Source organism: Muscardinus avellanarius, assembly GCF_963383645.1.
Source record: "Muscardinus avellanarius genome assembly, chromosome: 13".
Lineage (NCBI taxonomy): Eukaryota > Metazoa > Chordata > Mammalia > Rodentia > Gliridae > Muscardinus > Muscardinus avellanarius.
The window spans coordinates 52,671,705-52,687,670 of NC_137799.1; the positions used below are offsets into that span (position 1 = coordinate 52,671,705).

At 38.9% G+C, this 15,966-nt stretch overlaps 2 protein-coding genes across 2 annotated transcripts; both read right to left on the bottom strand.

Moving 5' to 3' along the window:
* Positions 1-342: 342 nt before the first annotated feature.
* LOC308272199 (interferon alpha-4-like) lies at positions 343-948 on the bottom strand (the record flags this gene model as incomplete). Its single annotated transcript, XM_080708965.1, has 1 exon — positions 343-948. One exon carries the CDS (start codon positions 946-948, stop codon positions 343-345), a length of 606 nt encoding a protein of 201 aa, XP_080565091.1.
* A 12,900-nt stretch (positions 949-13,848) lies between these two features.
* Positions 13,849-14,421, bottom strand: LOC308272200 (interferon alpha-2-like; the record flags this gene model as incomplete). The annotated part of the gene is made up of 1 exon (XM_080708966.1): positions 13,849-14,421. One exon carries the CDS (start codon positions 14,419-14,421, stop codon positions 13,849-13,851), a length of 573 nt encoding a protein of 190 aa, XP_080565092.1.
* Positions 14,422-15,966: the final 1,545 nt, after the last annotated feature.

The window sequence follows — 15,966 nt, forward strand, 5'->3', positions numbered from 1 at the left end:
TATTGTTTCTTTAAAAATATCATGTATCAAAAGATTTTATTTGTAAGTTTTATGTACAAATCAAAATAAAAATGGCATTAAATGTAGCGTGTATTTTGTCATATCAACCACAATATAAAAGTACACATAAAATTAAATGAAAGAAAATAATTTAGAATTTATAAATATTATAATAAATGAATGTTTAAATTAATAAAGAGACACCTCCTCATGATCACCTATAAAAAATAAGATGTTGCTTAGTACCACCTGAAAACCTCTAAGGAAGTGATTGTTATAATTTCAGCAGAAAGTAGAGGCTTTAAAAAGGCAGAATTGTGGAAGTGTGATGCAGTGAGATCTTCAGTGAGAGTCACTGTCCTGTGGACCAGGTCTCACTCCTTGCTCCTTTAGTCCTCCCTGCAAGTTTGCTGATGCAGACAAGGATCTCATGACCTCTGCTCTGACCACCTCCCAGGCACAGGGGACATACTTGTGCCGTCTCAGGTAGAGAGTGATCCTGTGGAAGTAGCTCCTCACAGCCATCAGGGCGGGCTCTGCCACCCCCACCTGCTGCATCTCACAGGCCTCCAGCTCACTCAGCTGCTGGTACAGGTCAGTCAGGAGTTGGTGCAGGAGGGTCTCCTCCCAAGCAGCAGAGGACTCCTGTGTGCTGAAGAGGTCGAAGACGTGCTGGGTCACCTCCTGCAGGACACACAAGGCTTGAGGCTCCTGCACCTGCTTGCTGTGAAAGTACTGCTGGGGGAAGCCAAAGTCCTTTCTGTAGTTCCTGCAGGAGTACAGGAGCCTTGTCCTCAGTTGTGTGAGGAGGGTCAGAGCTGACTGGTCTTGTGTGTCAGGAGCAGCCAGGCCCAGGTTATAGTTGTGAGTCAGGTCCCATGCCAGAGAGCAGGTTGCCTTGCAGCTGAGCAGCCCCAGGGCCAGCAGGACAGCAAAGGGCGAGGCCATTGTGGATCTTGCAGATGCTGCTGGCCTGGCTGAGGGGAGTGATTGTGAACCTTCCTCCAGGTTCCATGAAGACCTTGCTTTGTGCATGTGTCTTAAGTAGGAACCAATATATTTTCCATTTTCTAAATGTCATTTTTTTACTTTCTACTTCTGTTTTTGCTTTCTGGTTTGAATTCTCTACATGAGTTTAGTGTAATACTTTCAATCATTTTGTTTTTCATTTCTCTTTTCTACTCTCTTTCCCTCAGTGTCTTCTTGCAAGTGTTTTCCTAATTGAAACATCCATTAAATCTTAAAATCACAGATGTGCTGTATATATTTTTATATAATTTTATATATTTGTTTTATATACTTGTGTATATGTTTTTATATACTTGTAGTAGACCATCAAAGATTAAATTTCTGAGGTATCAGACCATTTCAGCAATATACACAGTGAGCTATGGTGAGGAGAATTCCAACACGCAGGACTATCTCAAGGTCCCAATATCAGAAGTGAACCCAGATGGACATTCCTTCCTTTTTCTTCATCAAACACAGGTTTGATGTATTCTGTTAATTGCCCCTTTTTCTAGATTACAAGTTGCTTTCTGTGCATTCTGAGTTTAGCATTAACAAACTCTTTGTTTAAACTTATCAATTAAAGAGGCTTCTGTAAGGAAACTTGCACATTAGCAGGGAGTAGTGAAGGATTTCTCTGCTTTTCTGTCTCCAGCTGCTCCATAATTAAGTGATAAAAATAAGCAAAAATTTTTATTAATTATTTAAAAATTAATTATGTCTAAGTGTACATGCGATGACACAAATAAGTCTAAATTGTCTGTGGCTACTAAGAAAGTGGGTGATCTATGGCATGTACCCATGTATATCTCTACTTTGTTCATAAAAGTGTTGTTTAATCTTTTTATTCCAAGAAAATTTAAAATTATCTAAACAAAATTTTAAGGTAAAACTTAAAAGCATTTAACATAGCTTTTTTTTTTAGTTGCCAGTATTTTTATTTTATTTTTATGTGAATCTTATTGAAAATGGCATACATTCACACAGTGTTTGGTGCCCCACCACCACTTCCACTTTTCCCCCCTCCCAACAATGAGTGTCCAGGGTGACTGTGCAACATTTACACTCATACACGTATTCGAATGTAGCTTCTTCATTAGTCAACCTCAGCCTTCTTCCTCTCCTACCCTTACTTTATAGCTTTGCTGAGGTTTCCCTTTCCTTATCTGGAGTTCCTCTGGTATCCCTAATCCTCCCTAGTTTGGACATATTTGAGAACACATATGTACCTTCTCTTTCTGTGCCTGGCTGATCTCACTTAACATGATGTTCTCCAGGTCTTTCCATCTTCTTGAGAATGACATGATTTTGTTCTTTTTGTTGCTGAGTAGAATTCTCTTGTGTGTGTTTTCCATAACTTTGTAATCCATTCAACCGTTGATGGAGACCTAGGTTGGTTCCATATTTTGGCTATTACGAATTGTGCTGCTATGAACACGGGCATGCATATGTTACTGTAGTTCTCTGATTTCAACCCCTTTGAAAAGATACCCAGGAGTGGTATAGCAGGATCAGATGGTGGATCCATTCCCAGTTTTCTAAGGAATCTTCACACTGATCTCCATAGCAGCTGAACTAGTTTGTACTCCCACCACAGTGTAAAAGAGTTTCTCTTTCCCTACATCCTCGACAGCATTTGTTGTTATTTGACTTCTTTATGCTTGCCACTCTGAGATTGGGGTTAGATGGAATCTCAGCATAGTTTTGATTTGCATCTACTTGATGGATAATGATATTGAACGTTTTTTTCATGTATCTATTGGCCATTTGTATCTCTTCTTTTGTGAAATGTCTATTTAATTCAGTTGCCCTTTTTTGGGGGGAGGGGGGTTCCAGGGATGGAACCCAGGGGTATTTGACCTCCAAGATAAACCTCCTGCCCTATTTTTTGTTCTTTATTTTTTTTGAAACAGGGTCTCACTAAGTTGCAGAGGGCCTCACTAAGTAGCTGAGGCTGTCTGCGAACCGCGATCCTCCAGTCTCAGCCTCCCGAATGTGGAGGCCTGAGCTCACGCAGAACCAAAGCAGTGAGCTGGCCTCAGCGCTCACAGTGACGGGGCTCATTGAGGGAGTCAATGCATATAAAGAGAGGCAGCTGTGGAGAAATGAGGAAAGTCCTGCTCATTGGAGGAGGGGGCTGGGTGACTGAAGGCTGTGTCACCTGCCTTGACAGCTGCCTCATGCTTCTCATTAGTAGGCTGGTAAGGATTGCTGCTGGGTGAATATGAAGATGATATGTGAGAACGGGTTTCAAATGGAAGACTCGCGGTTTGCTTTTGTTTCATTGACCCTCAGAGGCTTGCAAGGGGCTCCTGGTCAGACCTTCTGACTCTCCTTGGGAAATAGCAACACAACATGAACTTTACAGTGTGTTCCCAGAGCCTCTCCTCATACTCTTGTTCATTTTTAAACTTTAGCCTGGACATTTGAGACTCAATTACAGTGCTTCTTTCAAACAGTCACTGACCCTATGAACATTAATAAATGACATCTACTCCAAAGCCATTATACTTGGTGGAATTAAGACTATGGGACAGATTTTTTTAAATGTATGCTTGGAGAAAAAAATGTGTATTTTTCCTCCTAAAAATAGCACTAGTACAAATAGTGTAAAAAAAAGAGAGAGAGAAGAGTTCTTATTCCAAGAATTTGTCTTCTCTTCCCATGTGTCATCCAGCTAGACCTCCTTCCCTACTTTCTTTGCACCTCGATATTTGATGAGAAAATCCAAGCCAATTAATTTCTTGCATGTCTTTTCCCTTGAAAACATCCCAGTGTGAGTCCCCAAACTTTCTCCCTTGGCAAATAAGTTAAATAGAACCAAGCACTACAGGCACATTTGGAGTAATGTGTTAAAGATGGGCAAAGCCACAAAATACATGGTACTAATCAGGTATTTGAATCAGTGTTTGGAGGAGAGCCAACCAAGGAGCCATGTGATCAGGAATTTCTGCTTCGACCTCTTATATAAGTAAAGATAAATATGTCTTATTATCTAATTACTAACCATTTTTATTTGTTACATTAAATTAAATGAAAAATGCCTTTAAAATATCACCTTGAAAATTTTTTTCTATGCAAAAAAAATTTGCACTCTGTAAACTACTAACAACCTATGTCAGAAATTTGAACAAAAAATTATAAATCATATTATTTTTATTTAAAAAATAAATTAGAATATTCTCTCTAAACATTCCAGTACATTCCTAATGAACAGTACAAAAATTTTTAATTTCATAATTTGATTTCAGATATTTTTTAGCTGGTGCAGAAATTTGAGTCGATATTGCTTTGGGGGGATTAAAATACTATACATGTAATTGGCTAGAGAATTGTGGGTTTAACTTTCTTCTTTACTTTCTGACTTTTTCTTGATGTCATTAATAATGGAGAAGGACACTCCATCCTCCACTCTGACAATTTCCCACGCGCAGGCGCTGTACTTCTTTTCCTTCAGGTATCTTGTGATTCTTGGGAAATACTTCTGGACCTCAATGGCCACCGAGGGACAACACAGATCATGTACACAGGCCAGCTCCAGTGGATCCAGTCTGAGATACAGGTTAGAGAGCAGCTCATCGAGCAGGCTCTGATCCCACGCAGCTTGCCTCTCTTCTGTGCCGAAGCGATTGAAGAAGTGCCCGAGCATCTCATGGTAGAAACAGGTGATTTCTGCCTTCAGGATTTGGATGCTCTTCCCTCTCTTCCAGGGAAATTTGAAATCAGTTCTTTCAGTGGCACTGCGGATTGAACCCAGGGGCATTCTACCTCTGAGCTATACCCCCAGCCCTATTTTTTATTCTTTATTCTGAAACTAGGACTCACTGAGTTGCAAAGGGCCTCACTAAGTAGCTAAGGCTGTCCGTGAACTGTTATCCTCCTGTCTGAGCTTCCCAAATGCTTACAAGCTTGCACCACCACTCCACTCCTGGCTTCTTTTTTATTTTTGAAACAGGGCCTCATCAAGTTTCTGAAGCTGACCCCAAACCTGCAATTCTCTTGTCTCAGCCTTCTAGGCGCTAGCATTACAATACAAGCATATACCACCACAGCCAGCTCTTTTTGACTTTTTAAACTTCATTTTATTTTTTGTTTTTTGGTGGTACTGGGGTTCCTGGAAACTTCTACCTCCGGGCTACACTCCCAGACCTATTTTTATATTTTTATTTGGAAACAGGGTTTCTTAAACCAGCAAGGCTGGCTTCAAACCTATACAATCCTCCTGTCTCCGCCTCCCAAGCACGGAGATTACAAGCATGGGCCACCACGCCCGGCCTGTTTTTGAGTTCTTAATATATTCTTCTTATTAACCATCTGTTAGGTGAAAAACTGGCAAACATTTTTCCATTTTGTACATTATCCCTTCACTCTGTAGATGATTTACTTCACTATGCAGAATCCCATTTACCAATCTGTTCTATTTTCTGTGCTTTGGGAGTCCTATCTAAAAAATCATTACCTGTGCCAAGTCTTGAATATTCTCCCTATGATTGGCTCTGGGAGTTTCAGGTCTTGAATTAAAGTCTGCTCCAATCTGAGTTGATTTTTATATGGGATGGATCTGGGGGACAAGTTTCAATCTCTACGTGTGGCTATCCACTTTTTCCAATGTCATCTGTTAAAGAGGCTGCCCTTTCTTCAATATATGTTTTTGGCACCTTTGTTGGACATCAGTTGGCTGTCGATGTGTGAGTTGATTACTGGGTTCGCTGTTCTGTTTTGTTGGTCTGTGTTTCTATTTTGTGCCAATATCCTGCTGTTTTATTTTTTTAAGTATGGCTCAGTGATATGTATTGAAATCAAGTATTATGATTCCTCAGTCTTTGTACTTTTTGTTTAACTTCTTGACTCTTTGGCATCTTTTTTGCTTTCATATGAATTATAGGAATCTTTTTCCTAGTTCTGTGAAGAATATTAGTATTTTGATGGTGATTACATTGAATCTGTAAATAAAGTTTAGTATTATGGACATTTTAAAAATATTAATTCTTCTAATCCATGGACACGAGAGGTCTTTCATATTTTAGTGTATTCTTTAATTTCTTCCTTCAGTGTTTAGTCATTTTCACTGTATAGGTCTTTTAACTTCTTGTTTAAGTTTACTGCTCATACATGTGAGGCTTTTGTGAGTAAGATTCTTTAATGATTTCTTCATCAACACACTCATTATTAGTATATAGAAAACCTACTGGTTTTGTATGTTTGTTTTGTATCCTGCTAGTTTACTAACTTGTTTGCCTTGATTTTATTCCAGGGATGCAAGAATGCTCATATGTATGCAAATAAAAAGCATAATACATCATATAAATAGAATGAAAGATAAAACCACATGATTATCTCCTTAGGTGCACAAAAAGCATTGGGTAAAATTAAAAGTCCCTTCATGATAAAAGGCCTGAAAAAAATAGATAAGGAAGGATTAGGCCTCATATAACTAAGGTATGTATGGCAAAATCATGGCCAGCATCATACTGAATGGAGAAACAGAGAAAGCATTTCCTTTCAGATCAGCAACTAGCAACTTTCTTTTTTGTTTCTTTGTTTTTGTGGTACTGGAGATGGAACCCAGGGGCATTGTACCTCTGAGCCACACCCCCAGTCCTATTTTTATTCTTTATTCTGAAACAGGGTCTCACTGAATTGCAAAGGGCCTCCCTAAGTAGCCAAGGCTAGCAGAGAACCACGATCCTCCTGTCTCAGCCTCCCTAATGCTGGGATTACAAGTATGCACCATTGTTTTTATTCAATATACTACTAGACGTTTTAGTCAGATTAATTAGTCAAAAATAATATATAAAATGCATACGAACAGGAAAGGAGAAGTCAAATTTTCTTTTTGTAGACAGTATAATTCCATACACTGAGAAACCAATTCCCAAGCTGGGCGTTGTGGCACACAGTTGAAATCCCAGTACTTGGGAGGCTGAGACAGGAGGATCACAGGTTCAAGGACAGCCTCAGCTACTTATTGAGGCCTTCTGTAAGTTACTGAGACTCTGTTTCGAAGTAAAGAAAAACAAATAGGGCTGGAGGTGTAGCTCAGAGGTAGAATGCTCCTGGGTTCAATCCCCAGTACCACGGTAAAAGAAAAAAAAGCAAAAGAAAGAAGAAAAATAAATTAAATTCTCATCTTCTCTATATCTGAGTATTTCTTGTTAGCTGCACTAAACATGCTATTCTTAAGTTCATCATAACTACATCTTCAATGTTTGTCTTCCCTGCCCCCTGTAGGACAATCACACCCCATCTTACTTATACTGGCATACTCATTGTCAAACACCTTGTGTGTCACAAGTACATCCAGCCAATGTATTTTTAGTGACAGAATGAAGACAAGTGTGTGACTGAACTCTGGGTGTTCCCGTCTTATGGTACTGTTTTGTGTAGATTGTTTCAGAAAACACGAGCTTTAGCTCCTGGTAAAGACAGGAGGAGTACATCAAATCTAGAGTGTCAGTTCCTTAAAGGAAAATATGGAGAGGTGGGGCAATGCAATTAAGAATTATAAAAATGCCCTTCAGGATTAAGTCCCTAGGTACTACTCTGAGAATTTTTAAAAATAGAGAGATTAAGGCTTATTCAGGTGAGTATATTCAATTTCCCCTGTAATGATACAAAAGAAATATTGAGGTTCTGATGTTATCTGAAGCCCAGAAGTTGAAAAGAAAGCGACAAAGGTTGAAATAAAATTGAGATAAATGCAGAAAAACTGGAAATCTAGGCCTCACTCACTATGTAAGAATCTCATAGGCCAGTGGTACTGCATCTGTGGGCCTAACGTCTGTTTACTCATGACTCTGGGGACAAAGTTCTCAGCCCTTCCTTAATTTATGCTCAGCTGAGACATGGCCTTCCCAAACAGGAGACCTTCGCAATTTTAAGTCAAATCAGAATTTTCCTTTATTTCCTATCTGAAGGACAAGACTGGTTTTAGGTTCCCCCTGGAGCAGATGGATGGCAGCATTCAATTCTAAAGACTTGTACTACCTCTGTTTTCTATAACATGATCCAGCAGATCTTCAAGTTTTTCAGAAAAAAAGTGCTGACATTCCTAACAAGACTTGACAAGTTAGCATCTGGCATTTCTGAAGACTTGCTTGCTACAGGAAAGGAAAGACCCTGAGCTTGTGGACTCCCGCCTGGCTGGGGAGGGTTTTCCCAGGGAACCAGTCTCTGTCTGAACAAGAAAGTCCACAGCTGCTGTGCCAGTGACATTGTGAGACTAGAAATGAAGAAGTGACCGTCACTGATGCGTTCTCTGTGTTAACAAGCTCATCAGAAGCCCCTGGAGGTTGGAAAGGAGACTTAGACTCAATCTGGGTCAATTACATTTCATCTACTAATATAACAAACATCTCAAAAGTATCAGCGTGCCTTGAATTCAAAGACATTTTGTTACTGCTTCAGTTATAAAATATACTGTTGCTTTTCTTCTATTGATTTTATTATTTATTTATTTATTTATTTATTTATTTATTTATTTATTTTGTGGTACTGGGGGTGGAACCCAGGGGCTTTTCTACCTCCAGGCTATACTCCCAGACCTATTTTATACTTTATTTGGAAACAGGGTCTCACTAAGTTGCTGAAAGCTTCACTAAGTAGCTAAGGCTGGCATTAAACGTGTGAGATCCTCCTGTCTCAGCCTCCCAAGCGCTGGAATTACAAGCCTGTGCCACCACGCCTGGATTCTTCTATTAATTTTAAATAAGAGTAAATTGTATTTTAGAAATAGTAATTGATTTAGCATATGATAATTAAAACTCATCTCATGACAATTGCTCTATTTTCAAAATTTGTTCTTTATAAATATGGTCATCTATGCTTTCTGGTTTCTTTTGCTTAGTGAGGGTGGAGGGAGTTGAAGCTATAACTTTGAGTCTTACACATGCTGTTGAAGAGATACAAAGTGTCCCTAAGCCTTTCATCAACCTTAAAATCCAAAAGAAATATTAATTTTATTCATAAAATATTTGAATTATGATGCTAGGACAATGTGTCTTGAGGTGCTGTGATTCTTGGAGGAAATGTGCCAGGTGCCAGAATCAGAAACTACGCCTGGCCTGACTTCTGCACCTCCATGCATGTGATTATTCACATTTATGAAATTAAGCCACAATTTCCTGCCTGAAAACAAAGAGGACACTTCTTTACAATGAACATGGACATGTTTTAGTCTCTCTAGAATTTGTGACAAAATTCTAGATTTGGGAGGGAGGGCAATTCTTTGGGAGGTCAGTTCCTGAAAGGTAGAGCACAGTTCTAAGAATTTCACAGAATTACAAGTAACTTTCTCCTAGACAGTGAAGAAAAATAGGGAAATTCTTCCATATTTTAAATCCTTAATCTCTAGATGATACTATGCTACATGATTTAAAATTCATGTTTTCATTTACTTATTACAATTGTAAATATTTGGGACTCATTTTATTTATTAAGAAACCTATGGCTCTGAGAATTTAAGTGGGTGGCCCAACATAAGCAGAATAGAATTGCTGTGTAAAATTATTTATTCTGATTTATGACGGTGTTTGTATGTTTTGTATTTTGAGTGTCTGTTATAATTCTAAAATTGCTTTTATTCTTGACTTACATATAGCTTTCTTACTTTCTGGACCCTCCTGATTCATTTGTATTTTCACCTGACTTTGCCATCTTTTTTTTAAGTATTGAGTAAGGCATTCACTGATGTCATTTACCACTTTATTTTATAAGGGGAGTAAACTGTGTCTTTCTTTATATACATGGCACTTTGGTTATTTTAATCCATATTAGATTGTGCTAATTACAGGATAATTACAAGAAATACTATAAGATCATTTATATTGTATCTAACTATGCCAGAAAATAATATGCGATATATAGCTGCTGTAGTAAACCAAAGTGACAACACAAGTTAATAACTTTAACAAGTTAATAACCTAGTTAAATAACTTGGTAAAGCCAACAAATTAAGGAATGACATCATCAGTAATAACGAGGTACTTGGTTGAATGATTAAATTAGTTATCTATTTATTCCTAACAAAAACCGTGTTGCTTACTTGTATTCAACTTCGTGGTGCATGCTTGTAATTCCAGCATTTGGGAAGCTGAGACAGGAGGATTCGGATTCACAGCCAGCCTCAGCTACCTAGTGAGGCTGTTTGCAACTCAGTGAGACCCTTGGGGTGTAGCTCAGAGGTAGAATGCCCCAGGTTCTATCCCCAGTACTGCAAAAAAAAAAAAAAAGACAAAGTATTATTGTAAGTGACTATGTCGTGAGTTAAACATGTTAAGATGATTTTTAGTTCATTTGGTGCATAAAATCTATCCAGAAAAACACATGTGGCAAAAGAGGAAAAAATGATGCACAAGAAACATAAAACATGTTTTTCAGGTCTCCTCTTTTTTATTTTTAATTTAATTTAAATTTTTGCACGTCTTGGAACGGAACCCAGGGGCATTCAACCTCTGAGCTACACCCTCTGCCCTATTTTTTATTCTTTATTTTGAAACAGGGTCTCACTGAGTTGTGGAGGACCTCACTTAAGTAGCCGATGCTGCCCACGAAGTGTGATCCTCCAGTCTCAGCCTCCGACTTTGCCACAGGGCGTCAGGTCTCCTTTCTCTTGCCTCTTTAGAGTTGCCAACATCCCCTGTCTTAGTTACACCCCCACACCTCTCCCTAGGGTGTGTGTGTCTCAGAGAAGCTTCTTGGTTCCCCGTTCTCCCTCACGAAGAAAATGTGTGGTTGTGAGGCAGTCTAGGATGCTGAATAAAACGTGGCTAGTTTTTCTTCCAACTAGTTCTGAGTCTTTAAATTTTTTTACATTCTTTTTTCTTTACTATGCTCTGAGCAATGTGTTGCATTGCTGCTTCTGAATTACATTTTTTTTTTCATCTTGATGTTAGAAGCAGAATAGCAAAGTGAGAAAACTAAAAGGCTTTGGACCATTATATTCAATCATTTTTGGAGAACCATTATTTGCTCTATTCAGTCCACATTCCTAAATAGCCATCATTGCATCTGAGTACACCGAAGCCCAAGGAAAACAAATGCATGTCTGAACAGGATGGGAGTTAAAGACGCCAAGGTACATACGTTTCCTCTAAAATGCCCAAACTAGGGAAAGTAGAGGATACCAGTGGTACTCCAGATAATGGAGGGGAAATACCAGCAAAGCTTGAATGGAAAGATAGAGGAGGAAGGCTGAACTTGATTAATGAGGGTCTACATCCAAATATGTATAAAATTATGAATATGGCATGGTTACCCTGGACAATCATTGTTGGGAGGGGGGAAGGGAAAACAGGGGTGGCAGGGGGGAGAGGGCATCAAGTATAGTTTAAATGTATATCATTTATGTTCAATAAAAAAATTTAAAAAATAAAATAATTCTTAAAAAAAAAAAGACGCCGACTCCTAAGGGGGCAGGGAGGCCCTGGAGATCTTCCCTTGCTCACCCTCCTCCTCCTAGCGTCCTCTGTCCTCTTTAGTTCTGTGGTCCAGCTCCCATTAAGGGCAACAGCTCTAATATTTTCCCATGGTCATGATGTTTCAATGCACAGAGCAGCTTCCTGACTTTCACCATAGTACTAGCACATATCAGTATTTTAAATAAATAAATATTTTAAAATATTCATATGATTTACTAATACATCAAATTCCTGAAATATATCTAGCCACAAATATATTTCAAAAAATAAAAACTATATAGAAAAAAAATCTACATTCTTCTTCAGAACTTACCCTACCTTTATCCAACATCAGAAAACAATCTTAAAAATACTTTGTAGGGCCGGGCATGGTGGCGCATGCTGGTAATCCCAGCATTTTGGAAGGCTGAGACCGGAGGATCGCGGTTTGTGGACAGCCTCAGCTACTTAGTGAGGCCATTCGCAACTCAGTGAGACCCTGTTTCAACAATAAAAAGACTAAAAATAGGGCTGAGAGTGTAGCTCGGAAGTACGATGCCCCTGGTTCTATCCTCAGTACCTCAAAACCAAAACAAACAAAGCGAAACAAAATTTTGCCGGGACAGGCATGGTGTCGCATGCCTGGAGTCTCAGCATTGAGCAAACTGAGACGGACGGGTCACAGGTTTTAGGACAGACTCAGCAACATAGTGAGGCCTTCACCACCTATGGAGACCCTGTCTCAACATAAAAATGAAAGGCTGGGGGTGTAGCTCAGAAGTAGAATTCCCTGGGTTCAATTCCTAGTATGACCAAACAAAAAGTAGAAAAAGAAAAGAAATGCTTTCCACATATGTTATCACTAAATTCTTTTTTCCTATTCATTTTTTAACCTACTGCAATCTGCTTTCTGCTGTTTATTCTACCCAACTACCTGTCACTAAGATTGATTGTCACTGCTCTCAATTTTTTCAGTGCAGTGGGGAGTTTCAATCCACATCTTCCATAAATTTATTAATTCATCTTTAAAGCAAGTTTAATTATTTGTTCATTTGTACTGGGGATTTAACCCAGGGTACCTCCCATTTACACTATCAGACCTTTTTTCCCTATATTTTTTTAATTTTAAAACCAGGTCTCACTAAGTTGCTGAGGCTGATCGCAAACCTATGATCCTCCTGTCTTATCCTCCGAAGCACGGGAATTACAGGTGTGTACCACCATGTCCAGCTTAAGCAAGCTTGTTTTCTTAAACACACTTTTTATCATCGTTCTCTCTTGTTGTCATAATGTGAGTCTCTTCCAAGTTTTTTTTTTTTATGGCTCTTCTCCTTTCTCTTTTTAAAGGTAGGAGGTTCTCGGTATCAAGTTGAACTCTTTTTCTCCTTTGATAATCTCCCCACGTGACCACCTTCATTGCTGGGCTTCTAGTTTTCACATATGAATGTTTAGTCTTTGTATTCCTTTGGATTTCAAACTCAACTATCCAACTGGCAATGGACATTTGCACTTATATGTGGATCAATAACTTATAGAAGATACCTCTGCTCTCATCTTTATGACCTGTCATGGTGCAGTCTACCTTGCGTTGAATTTCATTTGTTTTTCTTTCTTCTCACTATAGCATTGAAGGTAACTGATATTAAGTATGGTTATAGTTTTTAGGTTCCTTCCCTATAAATATAAAAGGCACATTAGAGCAGGAAGTATATTTGTTTTGCTCACCTCAGTAGCCCAAGGGAACATACAACCTGGATTAGATTAAATAAATTTTTAATTGTAAGTTATATCGAAAATAATGGATCCATCAATTCTATCATTCATTGTTTTGTGTGTGGGTTTGGAGATGGAACCCAAAGGAATTTGACCTCCGAGATACACACCCTGCCCTATTTTTTATTCTTTATTTTTTGAAACAGGGTCTCACTAAGTTGCAGAGGGCCTCACTAAGTACCTGAGGCTATCTGCGAACCACGATCCTCTGGCCTCAGCTGAAATTTACAAGCATGCGCCACCATGCCCAGTTCCTCATTCATTTTTTGATGAAGTTCCATAACCAGGCCTGATATTTCCTTTTAAAAAATAATCGTAGAGAAACATTTTATAGTAACATTTTAATGAACAAAGAAAAGGAGAAATGCACTAAATACAGTATATTTAATATATAAGCCACAATATAAAGGTAGACATACAATTATATAAATAAAATAATTTAGATACTAAAAATAGTACAATAAATACTTAAATGAATAAAGAAACAAATATACTATCTTAGTTACAACATATCAGGAATAACTTGTTGCATAATACTACCCAAAACATCTGAAAAATTGAAGGAATTCATGTCAAGATTATAGTGTAAATGAGTCTTTGAAAAGATAGAGCTGTGGAAGCCTGATGCAGTGAGATCTTCAGTGAGAGTCACTGTCCTGTGGACCAGGTCTCACTCCTTGCTCCTCAGTCCTCCCTGCAAGTTTGCTGCTGCAGACAAGGATCTCATGACCTCTGCTCTGACCACCTCCCAGGCACAGGGGACATACTTGTGCCGTCTCAGGTAGAGAGTGATCCTCTGGAAGTAGCTCCTCACAGCCATCAGGGCAGGCTCTGCCACCCCCACCTGCTGCACCTCACAGGCCTCCAGCTCACTCAGCTGCTGGTGCAGGTCAGCCAGGAGTTGGTGCAGGAGGGTCTCCTCCCAAGCAGCAGAGGACTCCTGTGTGCTGAAGAGGTCGAAGACGTGCTGGGTCACCTCCTGCAGGACACACAAGGCTTGAGGCTCCTGCCCCTGCTTGCTGTGAAAGTGCTGCTGGGGGAAGCCAAAGTCCTTTCTGTAGTTCCTGCAGGAGTACAGGGGCCTTGTCCTCAGTTGTGTGAGGAGGGTCAGAGCTGACTGGTCTTGTGTGTCAGGAGCAGCCAGGCCCAGGTTATAGTTGTGAGTCAGGTCCCATGCCAGAGAGCAGGTTGCCTTGCAGTTGAGCAGCCCCAGGGCCAGCAGGACAGCAAAGGGCGAGGCCATTGTGGATCTTGCAGATGCTGCTGGCCTGGCTGAGGTGGGTGATCGTGAACCTTCCTCCAGGTTCCATGAAGACCTTGCTTTGTGCACGGTTTTTATATGGAACCAATATACTTTCCATTTTCTAAATGTCATTTCTTTGACTTTCTACTTCTGTTTTTGCTTTCTGGTATGCATTCTCTACATGACTTTAGTGATTTCATACTTTTTTTTTCATTATTATTTCTGACTTCCCTCCTCCAAAAGGCTTTTTAGATATTTTTTCAGTAATTAAAACTTTCATTAGATTTATGAACACTTATATACCATATATTTTATATACTCATGTATATCTCTACTTTGTACATAAAAGTGTTGTTTGATCTTTTTATTTGTTTTAATTTGATTGCCCTCTTTTCCAGCCATTTTAGATAAATGAATATATGATATCTTACATTTTCATGTGTACTTTTTTCACTTAAAACACATAATCTATTTTCACATGATTCTATCCTGGGTAAAGACAAGATTTCCTTTAATTACAGAAGAAAATGGAATTTAGGGATAAGACTTTTGAAAACATTAAGTTTGAAAAATTCTATTAAATATCTCAGCATAACTTAACTTTTCTTACGAAATATCTGCCCCAAACTCCTAAAGAGATACAATATGTAGTGTAACTAGATAATTCTGTTACTGAACAATGAATTCATTAAAAAATAAAACCCAAAGCTTAATAGTTGTTTTAGGAGCCCTATAGAACTTTCTGTAGTGGGGACTAAACCCAGAAGAATTCTACCTCTGAGCCAAACCCCCAGCCCTACTTTTTAAAAATTTTGAAACAGGTCTCACTAAGTTACCATTGATGCCCTTGGTCTTCCTATTCTACAAACCTCAGAAATACATTTCTGTTGTTTATCAATCACCCAGTTTCAAGTATTTTGTTATAGCAGCACAGACTGTAGCATACTATTTATCATTATTGTCCTTTGCTGTCTTATATGGAAGCCCAGGAGATCTCTAAGCAAACCTGGGACAAAATGATGAAGACATTACCATCGTACATCAAAAAAACATCGTCCTCCATGTGACTTTTGAGCCCTGGAGCAACTGTATCTGAGGATAAGTGAGAAGAAACTGTTGAACTGCTTTTAAAGAGAGATATCATGCCTATAATCCCAAATGTTAAGGCATTTACTCTGTTCTGTGGCAGTTAACGGCTTAGATATGTAGGAGAAATGGGAAAGTAAAAGTGATTTTCTAAACCAATTATGAACATAGAAGTACCACGGACTGTAACATTGGAGATGCCCATAAAGAAAGGTCCTTTCCTGACTCTAATCAAATATTTTCACCAGCTACCTATGGTGGTGCATACTTGTAATTCCAATACTTAAGAGGCTGAGACAGGAGAATCACAGGTTTGAGTGCAGCGCAATAACTTTGTGAGTCCCTGTTTCAAAATAAAAAATAAAATAGAGCTGGCAGTGTAGCTCAGAGGTAGAATGACCCTGGGTTCAGTCCTTATTACAGAAAGTCTGTAGGGCTCTTAAAACAACTACTAAGTTT